This window comes from Cricetulus griseus, chromosome 4, assembly GCF_003668045.3.
Source record: "Cricetulus griseus strain 17A/GY chromosome 4, alternate assembly CriGri-PICRH-1.0, whole genome shotgun sequence".
NCBI lineage: Eukaryota > Metazoa > Chordata > Mammalia > Rodentia > Cricetidae > Cricetulus > Cricetulus griseus.
The window spans coordinates 54,542,939-54,555,923 of NC_048597.1; the positions used below are offsets into that span (position 1 = coordinate 54,542,939).

Below are 12,985 nucleotides of genomic sequence, written 5' to 3' on the forward strand. Positions count from 1 at the left end.
TAAACTGAATAAGGAAAAAAATAGATATTAAATTTCTATTAAATAACAAATGAAAACTGATTTCAATAAAAATAATCTAAGACTTGATAACGGTGTTTCTAGAGATCAAAGTCAAGACCCTTGTGGTGAAATCTCTCCATCTCATTTAATTTGTAGTTTGGGGAAGTTGGAGGCAATCAATATTCAGGCAACAAAAGGCAAATACTGTGATAGATGCCTTCAAAGTTAGTCTTTGCTGTATGTATTTCTTTACCTGGCCCATTTGATGATGTAAGGCAAATGGTTTAATAGACTGAATGTGTAAAAGGAGTAACGGATAATTTCCGTGATTGTCCAGGCAATAACAAACAGAAGGACACTGTCTTCACTCTGCACCTGGAGGAAAAGAAAAAAGATGTAAGAGCAAACAAAGGAACATGTGGAAAGAGGCATTTTATAGTGTGCAGTGCCTGAAGGGCTGTCCAGCCATGGCTACCAACTCTGTTGTCAATGGCTGTAGCATGGCTTGGAAAGGGCTTGCTGACCAAAACACAGATATTGTAATAGTCCTTCAGAGATGGTGATAGGAGACTGGGCTTATGGACCAGGAGGAGCTGGCTGCTGGGATGAGAAACTGGATAAGCTGGATTGCCCCAGGAAGAAACAAACACAGCAAGTTTCTTTGCTACTCTGATGAGGGAAAAGTGAAGTGACACTGGTAGGAGTCAAAAGTAGGTAGGTAGGAGAGGCTAGGAGGACAAGTTGGTGGGAAGCTGAGGATCCATCACCAAGAATTTGAATGCAATTGGTGTGACAGCTGGGAATCTGAGGACATTTCAAGAAGGAGAATGTGAGAATTAAAGCACAGGTGGTAGGATGAACTCAAAGGAGGAAGAGGAGGAGGAAGGAGGAAGGTGGAAGGAGAAGGAAGACCATCCACCAGGCAGGCATTTATGTTGTGGCACTGATGACTTCTTCCCCGAGCCCAGGCTTATACCCTCCTCTGTGAGGAGAAAAGCTGTCTTGCTGTTCACCCACAGGAGGCAGATAGAATCAGAAGAGCTTTGACACTGCCTGCTTTTATGCTGGAAAAATGATAACCCTATAAAGTGCCCTTATATGTTTTATAGGTGCTGTCCCCATGCAGGAGAACTTATGGCTGTAATATGAACTGCAGCACCCTCCCATGCCACTCTAGCTGGGTATGAGATGATTTTTTTTTTTTTTTTGTGAGCAAAACCCAACAGAGACAACCCTGTACTTCGATTCACTTCAGTTTCCCCACCCTATGTAGCTTGTGAGTTGCATGTGAGTTAGAAATCCAACTCAGTAAACTGAGCAGACTACTATAGGCTATTTTCTCTGTCTCATCCCAACACTTAGTAGCAAAGGTACAGCCTTCACTTTTGCTTTTTTCCAGCTGCAGAGCCAACAGTTTTTAGCACTTACATTCTTTCTCAGAAAGTGTACATGGAGCAATCCACCTACACGATGAAATAAGTAGTCATTTACATAGCTATTAACTAAATTGCCCTGACAAAGAACTTCATAAATGCATGGTTACTATTCTCTAAAAATAATAAGAATTTTAGACTGTCAAGAGCAGGAGTACTTTCTGCTTTCCTGGTGCTTTTCTATTAGCCACAGTAAGGCCAGAGTGAAGCACCTTCAAAGCCCATGCTGAGGGCCTCGGTCTGCCCATGAGGCTTTGTGTAAAGCCTACTGATACTAAAATCTAAGTTTGTAGGATATGTTGCTTTTTCATGAATTTTGTAACCCTCTTTATCTGACACTGATGTATGGTTTTCATTGATTTTATTACTATTTTTTTTTTTTTTACAGCTAGAGCTAAATCCTTGCGTAAAGACCCCCAGTAGGAAGCTCCTCCAGTGTCTTGTACTCTACATCACCTTCAAAGAGTATGTGCTTTAACTTACTCTTGTTTCCCCAAAGCACCTGATGCTCCCCAGGAACAATCTCCACAACTATCTGTGATGCATGCAAAGGGATTCAATCTACTCAGCTCACTCCAAAACCCAATTCCTTTCTTTTTAATACCTAATATTGGTTGTATAGAGTTAGTGGCCCACACATAGGCAGATAACAAATGAGCAGATGAACCACAAGCTTCTCACTTTGACCCAGCCAAACAGGTGGTCTGAAGGAACAGGCAGCTCTTACACAGTCTGTGTTTACTTAAGTATCTTTTAAAGGCGGGAACTAGGGGAATGCCTATGTTGTACAATTAACAGATTCATCCTTAGTATCAGAAGGAAGTTGGGAAGCTACAGAGATGGCCTAGAGGTTAACGGCACTTCCAGAGGACGTAGGTTCAATTCCAAGCACCTACATGGTGGCTAACAACCATTCTTAACCCTAGTTTCAGGGGATCCAATGCCACCTTCTATCCTCTGTGGGCACCAGGCACATACATGGCACACAAACATACATGCAGGCAAAACACCCATACACATAAAATAAAATTAAAAAAGAGATCTGGATAAAGCTAGAGGTCACATCTTTTTGATTTGCAGATAATTACTCAATAACATAGAACAAGGGCAAAATGTAATGAGTTAAAATCAATAAGCTGATTGTGGTAGTTTGAATGAAATTATCCCCATAAGCTCATAAAGAATGGCACTATTAGGCTTTGTTGGAGTAGGTATGCATGGCCTTGTTAGAGAAAATGTGTCACTATGGGGGTGGGACTTGAGGTCTCATATATGCTCAAGCCAGGCCCAGTATCTCAGTTTACTTCCTGCTACCTGCACGTCAAGATGTAGGACTCTCAGCTCCTTCTCCAGCACCATGTCTGCCTACACACTGCCATGTCCTGCCATGATGATAATGGACCTCCAAACCACTAATCCATAAGCCACCCCAATTAAATGCTTCCTTTATAAGAGTTGCCGTGGTCATGGTGTCTCTTCACAGCAATAGAAACCCTAACTAAGGCAACGACCAGTCAGACTGGAATTGGTGTCTGTAACTCAAAGTGACACCAATGGATGAAGACTTCAACAACTGCATGCATGTATGCATACATACACATAATGTGAAATAGTATTACAAATGCCACAATCTGGATGACTGAATCTTGAAGACTATTTTCAGCTAAATATGCCCTTCACAAAAGGACAAATTCTGTATGATTCCACTCACATGAGTATGTGAGTAATCAAATTCAGAGATAAGCAAAGACAGAGGTTTTAAGGAGTTGGGCAGGAACATGGGGAATTACTACTTAACTGATAGGAGTTTCAGTTTGAGAAGTTAAAGAAAATTCTGTAGATGGAAGGCAGTCATGGGAATGCACTTAAAGTAACTGAATGTAGACTCAAAAATGATCAAAATGGTAATGTCATACATATCTCACCAAGATAAAAATAAGTTAAGAAAACCTAATTATGTCAAAATCAACAGAAAGAAAGTTAAAGTATTCTACAATTCAACAAAGTGACTTTAATACAGACCCTGGCTGTGGCGGTTTGAAAGAAAATGGTCCTCATAGACTTATAGGGAATGTCATTTTTAGGAGGTGTGGCCTTGTTGAAGCAGGCATGGTGTTGTTGGAGGAAGTGTGCCTTGCGGTCTCTTCCTGCTGCCTTTGGATCCAGATGTAAAACTCCAAGCTACTCCTTCAGCACCATGTATGCCTGTGTGCTGCCATGTTTCCCACCATGACGAAATGGACTGAGCCTCTGAACTGTAAGCAGCCCAAAATAGATGTTTTCTTTATAAGAGTTGTCATGGGCATGGTATCTCTTCAAGACAACAGTAACTCTAACTCAGACACAAGTTATATCCTAGTCCCTGGTACCAACTAGGTCAGTCCAGGCCTGACCATGCTTTTTTTGGAGGAATGTGGATTTTGGGAATTTGGATTAGAAAAGCAGTTGAATGCTTTAAGTGGGGCTTAGTGGCCCATCCTTGTAGGAACATGGAAGACAGTAAGTAGCTCTGAGGGTGATTTGAACTGTGGGAGACTGGCTTAAGAGATTTCAGAGAAGAATTTTAGTATGTAACCTAGAGAATGCTCTTGTGTATAATGGTGGCTGCTTTCTGTCCTTGTTCCAAAAAAACAAAACAAAACAAAACAAAACAAAAATCCGCCTGAGGCTAAATTGAAAAATTTTTGGATTAATTGCTTTAGTAGAGAAAATCTCAAAACAGCCTAGTATTGACTCTGTTGTGTGGGTCATTAGTGTTCATTCATGCAGATTTACAATGAAAAGGAGCAAACTGAGCAAGGAAAATACAAAACGTACCTTCTGAGAAAAGGAGCTAAATTCTGTGTTAAAGAAGATTAACAGATTAGAGAAAAGCCTGGTGTTAAATGGAATAAAGGGAGTGGTGACCTCAGAGCAAGATCCTACCCAGCTAAACTTCCAGTTTGTGAAAAGGAATTAAAGAAAGCTTAGAGCCAAATGTGGTGGTACACACCTTAATCCCAGCACTTGGAAAGCAGAGGCAGGCAGATCTCTGAATTTACGGGATAGCCTGGTCTACAGATCAAGTTTCAGAACAGCCAAGTGTAGGCAGTGAAGGAAACTGTGAAAACAAGGCCGGTGAAGATGTAACTGAATGAGGGGGCCATGTTCCAGTCCCAGCAAACAGCAGAGCTTGACAGCTTTGGAATCTTCAGTTCTGCCTTTAGAGTCAAGAATAGAAGGGTTATGGAATCTCACTCCATGACTAAGGAAAGACATTGGCGGCCAGATGTGTGTCAGGAGTGTCCCTGGATGGAAGCCCAGAGAGGCCACTGTGTGAAGCTGTGAAGCCTCGATTGCCTTGGACCCCAAAATGTTGGAGATGCCAGAGCTGTGGGATACCTGCCAAGGAAAGCTGCTAACAGGGAGTGGAACCAGCCCAGGAGAAAGAAGTGTGCTGCAGTCAACAAAGCTGAAAGGAGTTGGAGATCTGAAGAGAGTTTTGACATCAGACATGGAGATGTAGAGTTTGGAGCTTGCCCAGCTGGTTTTTGGTTTTGCTTTGGTCCAGATTTCCTTTCCTACCTTTTTGGAATGGTAATGTATATCCTGTGGATATATATACATATGTTGGAAGTATGTGATCTGCCTTTTCATTGTGATTTTTGTAGGGGGTTATAGTTAAGAGATTGCATGCATCTCAGCAGAGACTTTGACTTTTACAGGGTTGAGACTATTATAGACTCTGGGGACTTTAAAGTTGGACTTAATGCATTTCTGCATTATGATATAGCTACAAGCCTATGGGGTCCAGGGAGTGGAATATGGTGGTTTGAAAAAAAAAAATGGCTCCATAGGCTCATAGGGAATGGCACTATTATGAGGAATGTGCCTCAGTCTCTTCCTGCTGCCTTCAGATCCAGATGTAAAACTCTCAGCTCCTTCTCCAGCACCATGTATGCCTATGTACTGTCATGCTTCCCATCATGATGACAATGGACTAACTAATCTTCTTCTGAACTGTAAGCCAGCCCCAATTAAATGTTTTCCTTTATAAGAGCTGCTGTGGTCATGGTGTCTCTGCACAATAGAAACTCTAACTAAGACACCGGCTTATGAATCTCAGAGATGGGAACCAACAGACTACGAGGGATTACAAAATACACCCCAGCATTCAGCGACTTAGTACTGCAGTCCTGTCCCTAAGACTATATTCTAAATAGATCAGACACCAGCTAGGAAGCAGTCTGTCAAAAGAATGATTGAATTAGCTAGCAGAGCGTAGCCTAGAAAAGGAAAGAGAGGGCATGTACTTTAAAGCATGTAAAAAGGACATCACTAATATGAGACTAGTAGATGAGACCAGTGGATAAAAGCAAAAGGTATAAGATGCTGGTCTGAAACCAGGAAACTGACCTAACAAACTGCTGGCTAAGAACACCTGCCACCTCCTAAAGCTACAGGATTCTGGATCTTGGACTTAAGTCCAAACCAAGGCCAGGGACAAGGAGGAGTCCTATAGAGGATGGTGGGTGAGTTGAATGGGAGCTGGCAAGGGTGTCCTGTACAGTGCCTTGAAAAGGAATAGTATTACCTTTGCCTGGAAAGTCACTAGATTGGCTAACACAATGAGGGATAAATAATAATAAAATATTCCAGTCCCAGCAAGAGGGCAGGGGTGGAGGAGGTGGAGGCAGGGGAGAAGAGAATAAATGATCTATTGGTTGCTGGGTAGTGGGATTGGAATATTTTATTCTCCCTTGATGGAAAGGTCTTCAGTAGACCATGTCCCATCATTCAGTTTTCTCAGTTCCAGTATATGTCTGGTTCTGGGACAGTGGGAATTAATGCTTCTTACATTGGATAAAAACTTTTTGTTTTGTTTTGAAAGAGTTGGGACTATTATTCCAACAAGTGGGGAACCTCCTACCTATTAGAGGGTAGTGATTCAGAGAGAAATGATCAACAGCTTTCATAGAAGTTTTTAAAGCTAGTGTAGATTAGGAAGGCATTTTGAGAAGGAAGGGACAGTATTTCGAAGGGTTCAGCTCAGTACTCATCGTTTCCTTGTGTTTAGAGACAGTGTAGTCCTGGCTGGTCTAGGGTTTACTAAATTGCCAAGATGATATCAAATCTGTTATTGTCCTCCTGCATCTGCCTTTCATGTGCTTAGGGTATGGAGATGAGCCACAACTGGCATCTCAGCTATTTCAAATTAAGAATTAGAGACATACAGCTTTATTAGTTATCAAGAATAAGAGAAGCTCATTGAACTATGGAAGGGCATAAAGCATGGCATGATAGTGAAAGAATGTTCTAAAACTAGATTAAGATGTTGGTTGCACAATTTGCTAAGTTTACCAAAAAGTGGTGAATAAATAAAATGGTGAATTTTTAAAAATTGTAATGTTAAAAATCAAGTTTTTAACAAGATTCTCTATAAATATATAAATATTAAATAACATTGACTTTTAAGGGTGAAAAAGGTCACACAAGGCAAAAGGAGAAAAGGGTGATGATTGGGAGTTACCAAGGCTTAGAAAGGACAGAGGGCAGGGATAGGATAGGCTTCCCCAGATGTCTTTTTTTCTTAAACACAGGGTCTGTATTCTAGGCTGGCTTCAGGCTCCCTATGTGGCAGAAGATGACCTTGAATTTCTGACTCTTCTGTCTGCACCTCCTGGGTGCTGGATTAGAGGCATGAACCACCCACCATACTGGTTTAGATAGTGCTGGGGTTTTAATTGAGAGCTTTGCATGTTTTAGGCAAACAATATGTTAACTGAGACACTTCCCTGTCCCCCAAGTGTTTCACAGTTGTGTCAGAGATGCATGTTCAGAATGAGGGCACACAGAGGGTAGAGATACCTCACTGGTACAATGTGCTATGGGCTAGATCCCACTGCACACCACAGGCATGGGTCCTGTCCCTGATCTGAAGCCAGGGAGGAGGTAGTGTGTAGGTGGCTTGTGTGGTTTAGCCAAGGAGTTTACATAGAAATTCAAGCTGGAGAAACAAATGGGCACAAGAGAAAAACTTTACACACAAATAGCATCATATGTTTGACTTTAAAAGGCACAGGGACTATCAGTGCATGGAAAGCTGTCACTTTTGTTACATTCAAAGAAAAACAGATGGTGCACATAAGAAAGCCGATATTGTAGAAACCCCATTCTTCTTATTCCTTTGAAACCTGCTGCTTATCACTCCATTTACTTCAAAGACCTCCTGAGATCAAGCTTTATGGCAAGCCTTCTTTCCTCTTCTTAATACCCCTTTCCCTAGGAAGAGAGAAGAAGGAGGGGAGGAAGTGAAATGGTAAGGTCACAGTAAAATGTGAGATGGGACCAGAGGCTGTCCTTGGAAACACTATGACAAGGCTCTGCGTCTCAGTCTGCCCAGGCAGATTGCATACCTTGGACAATGGAAGCCAGTAGTTCTCCCATTGCTCCAGAGGTTGAAGTGATCAGGGTGGCAGCACGGCTGGCTGTGGTGACGGCTTTTTCTGACTTGCAGGTAGCTGGCTTCCTGACACAGCCTCACATGAGGGTAGAGGGAGCTTTTTGGTATCCTATAAGAGTACTAAATTCTTCATGAACTCAGCTAAATAAAACTGTGCCCCAAAAGTTTCTGTTCAAATACCAACAACATTAGGGTCTTGTCTTCAACACACACATCAGGGCAATGTGTTCGCATGTGTGCAGTAGGTGGGGCATGATGTGCTCCAGAGCAATGTTCTAAACCAAACATTTTTCTCTAAGAGGCCCTATATAGTACATAATTTGAGTTGTGCATGACATGAAAACTTTTAAAAATCTTGGTTGCTTTTTATACCCTTTAAAAATGCAAAAATGGCCAGGAGTGGTGGCACATGTCTTTAATCCCAGCACCTGGAAGGCAGAAGTAGGTGGATTTCTGTGAGTTCAAGGTTAGCTTGGTCTACATAGTAAGTTTCAGGCCAGACAAGGCTACTGTAGTGAGGCTACAAAAATGAATAAACAATTAAAATCTGCAGGCTTGATTTGACCCTGAAGCCAACCCCTATACTAGGTTTATTTAACTTGACAACTTTGCCCTTGCTATAACCTCTCTTTACTACAAAAATGGTGTCTTTCTCCAGCATTCCTTTTAAAGATTGAGCTTGAAGGACAGGAGGGTATTCAATATGATTTCTCTTTGTGGCAAGGATATAATTTGAGAAGTGTGTCATGAGGTCATTCCATTGTGAAAACCTAAGTGATAAACCTAGAAGGCACATCTGCATGTGCTATACAACTGCATGTGCTATACTAAGTGGCAAGGTGGGTGTTTACATTAGAATCACCAACACGTGACTCACTAGGCAACAGGAAGTCCAGCCCCATTTTGTGATCACTGCTATACTGACTGAAATGATGCACCATGACACATTACTGTCTATGACCAGGGGCACTGTGGAAAAGCAAATATTCACACAAGACCATGGACTGCTGACGTCACCCCATCTCAGTAATCTTTGTGTCTGTCAAAATATACACAGTAAAATGTTACAGTTCCAACCATTTATAAATGCATTCATTGGTAGTAAATGTCCTCACCATACAATGTTACCATTACCTCTGTCTGTGACCAGAACTAATTTGGGGGGTAAGGGTGGAGGGATGGGTTGCAGGCTTCACACTTGGTAGTAGGTAAGAACTCCTCCACTGAGGTCTTCTCTAACCCCTTCTACACTACTTTATCATCTCAAAAACTCTGTACCTACTAAATTATAACTCCCTATTTTCCACCCAGCTTCTAGAAACTGCTACTTCAGCTTTTGGCTCCAATTAGTTTATTCTAGGTACCTATACAGTTAAGACTCATTCAGCATGTGTCCTTGTGAAAACCTAAGTGATAAACCTGGCTTGTTTTATTTAGCAAAAATGCTTGCAAGGAAAGTTTCCTTCCTTTTTATGACTGAATATTTCATTGTGTGTAGACCATATTTTGTTGACCAGTTCACCTGGTGATGGCTATCGTTGGATTGTTTCTGCCTTTTTGGCTATGGTGAAAAATACTGCTATGAACGGTGTACAAGCATGTTCTGCCTAGTTCTCTGGGGTGCATACTTGCTGGATCACATGGTATATGTTTAGCTCTTTCAGGGGCTGGCAAACTGCTTTTCACAGTGGCTACAGCATTTTACATTCCTACAAACAATGCATGGGAGTTATAATTTCTCCACTAGTCATTTGTAGTTTGTTTTGTTTTTCTTTAAATAACAGCCACCTAAGAATGTCACACATGACCCCTTGTTGTAGCTTCAATGTGTGCTCTCCACTGACTAGTGATTCTATGTGTCTTCTGTGCTTGTTGGTGTTTGTTCCACTTCTCTGGAAAAACAAATGCCTATTCAACTTCTTTGCTTATTCTTTTTGGGAGCAATTTCTTTTCAGTAGCTATACAGGCAACAATAAAGCTATTATACCGATTGTGTCTGAGCTCTTATACACCAAGCACTTCTGTACATAAACTGCTTCATGAATTCCCATCTGACAGGCAAGGAGAGTAAAGCTGAGAAAGTCCAAACCTTAATTTTAGACATTTCTGACTTGTGTTCTTAGTTCTGGGCCACACAGGTATGGAATAAACGGCCAGTATGGTTGGGAAACTAGGTAATAGGAGTAAAGAAATAAACTAACTGAGCAAAAATCAATGTGTTAAGGAAAACAGGCTTCTTCTGGCTGGACAGACAGATCAGTGGTCAAGAGCACTTGCTGCTCTTGCAAGAGGATGGGAGTTCAGTTCCTAGAGCACCCATATGGTGCTCTAGTTCCAGGGAATCCAGTTACCTTCTTTTGGTCTCAGAGAGGGGGAAATGGGGAAACAGGTAGGCAGGCACACACACGCACGTGTGCCACACAGACACACACACACACACACACACACACACACACACACACACACACACACACACACACACACACACACACACACACACAGAGGCTCGGCTTCCTGCTGTTGGTGGAGATATTTGCAATTGTGAAATGAGAGAACCAGAAAGACTAGATTATTGAAGGAATTAGTCTGACTTCATTAACATATTCTCTTCCAAACTGTCAAGGATGTGAACATGGATGTGCACATGTGAAAGCCTGAGGGGCTTTCCAGACTGAAGATGGAGAGGCCTGACAGGGGAAATACCCTATCACCTTTTCTCCCTTCCCTCTGTGTTCTTGTACTTAGCACAGTACCTAAGGCAGGCAGCACACTTCCCTGTATATACACACATGTGTGCATGCATACATAGATACTTCTACAAGTACTTATGTAGCTATATTATTTGTACATGAATGTGCATGCATTGCCATTTTAAAAAGGACATTGTTTGGGCAGTCAGTGAAGTGCACATGGCCCCACTGAATATGTAGCAGTGTTGTACTAAGCTGACTTCCTTATTTGGAAGGCTACATACAGGTACTAAGTATCTGAAAGCTACAGCCATGTATTTAGGGGCAACAGGATGTCATGCACATCTTACTTTCAAGGTTCAAAAGGAGATAAACAATGATGCACATACGTACATGCACTGGAATGGATATAGTAAAATGTCAGTTGGTGAAGACCTGACTACAGGCAAACAGGAGCTCCTGTACTGTTGTGACAACTTTTCTCTAAGTTTCAAATTATTTCAAAGTAAACTTTCTTTTTTTTCTTGGTGGAAATTTTCACCAGCTTCTGTGAAATAATTTTAATAAGCATCAGGAGCATATTAATTTCTATGTGAAAAATTAATTACAAATAATCAGGATTAAACCTAGGGCCTCATGCATGCTAGGTAAGCACTGTATCACTGAGCACATCCCCAGCATAAATAATCTCTTAAAAATCATCTAGGGGGCTGGGTGTTCATGGCACATGCCTTTAATTCCAGGGAGGCAGAGGCAGGCGGATCTCTGTGAGCTCAAGGCCAGCTTAGAGCGAGTTCCAGGACAGCCTCCAAAGCCACAGAGAAACCCTGTCTCGAAAAAAAACCCAGAAAAAACAAACAAACAAACAAAATCATCTAGGGGACCAGGCATGGTGGTGCATGCCTTTAATCTCAGCACTCAGGAAGCAGAAGCAAGTGGATATTTTTGAGTTTGAAGCTAGCTTTGTCTACAGAGTGAGCTCCAGGACAGCTAGGGCTACATAATGAGACACTGTCTCCAAAAAATAAAACAAATAAATAAACAAAAATTAATCATCTAGCTGCAAGCTGTGGGGATGGCTCAGTGGTTAAAATGAGATTCCCAGATATGGCTAGTGAGGTTAGCCATATCAGAGAGCTCTGGGTTTGACTGAGAGATGCTCCCTCAAAGGAATAAGGTGGACAGAGATTGAGGAAGACACATCAACATGAGGCCTCCACATGCATGAGTACCTGCACACATATACACACATATTGGCATACTCATGTGTGTCCACACATATTGCAAGCACACATATACTACACAAACCACACACATAAGAAAGCATGGAAAACAACTCATAGTTGGGTGTGGTGGTTCATGTCTGTAATCTCAGCACTTGCAGGGCAGAAGTAGGATGATTGCTTGAAGTTTGAGGCTAACCTGGTCTATAGTAAGTTTCAGCCAGTCAGGGCTACATGATGAGACCTTTTCTCAAAACTGAAAGGTCCAGTGAGATGGCTCAGTGGGTAAAGGCACTTGCCACCAAGCCTAAAAGACCTAAGTTTGACCTCTGGAGCCCTACATAGTGGGAGGAAAGAAATGAAACCCCCAAGTTGTTCTCTAAACTTGGCTTGTACCACATATACAATAAATGAATGAGGAGAAAAACAAAAACAAAAACAAAGAAAATTGCCAAAATAAGCAGCAGCCACCCTGGGAATCAATGTACAAATAAATATAACCACTACCAGGCTTTTACACATACTGTTTGGGTATAAGGCCTTGGGATGCGCTGGAAGAGGTGGGTTATGAAACAGTCTTAGGAAAGACATGAATATGTAATGTATAAAGAAACTTATCAATTAGGGTCCTTGAGAAAGACTGACAGGTTGGATGCTGGCCCTGAGCTGGGCTGGCATTATTATCTTAGAGCATAAAAACACCAAGGGCAGGCCACAAACTTGCTTTGAAGAAGGGCTAGCAAGTCAGAAGCTAAAATCAAATTCTTAATAAACACTTTAGATTAGGATAATAATCATGATTATGATAATGATAGCTCCCATTAGCAGGGATAATTATTCCTTAAGTAGGATAAAAGTAATTATGTAGAAATGTTCACCAGCTACTGTGAAACTATTTTACTAAGTATAAAGAACATACTACTTTCTATGTGAAAAGTCAATTATATCTACTAGAAACCTCAGGACATAGAAAGGCTTCAAACAGTTACACAGAAAGTCATCACTACATGATCTTGAAAGGATCAGGCTATGTAATGGCTAGTATGTCATCAATATTCACTGAGTCCTTCTAAGAGCCAAGGCTGCTCTGAGTGCTTTGTATATATTAACTCACAGATCCTTTAGATTGCTCTGTGAGGGGCAAGAGATGAGTGTGGGAGATGGACATGGCTCCTCAGAAGTGATGTTAACAGACTG

At 41.5% G+C, this 12,985-nt stretch overlaps 1 protein-coding gene across 1 annotated transcript in view; it reads right to left on the bottom strand.

Annotated features, from left to right (window-relative positions):
- Hacd2 (3-hydroxyacyl-CoA dehydratase 2) overlaps positions 1-12,985 on the bottom strand; it is an 85,514-nt gene that overhangs the window by 9,078 nt on the left and 63,451 nt on the right. Inside the window, exon 5 of the mRNA XM_027412775.2 lies at positions 254-375. Within this exon, the coding sequence (XP_027268576.1) occupies positions 254-375 (122 nt within the window). The remainder of the gene's footprint in view (positions 1-253; positions 376-12,985) is intronic.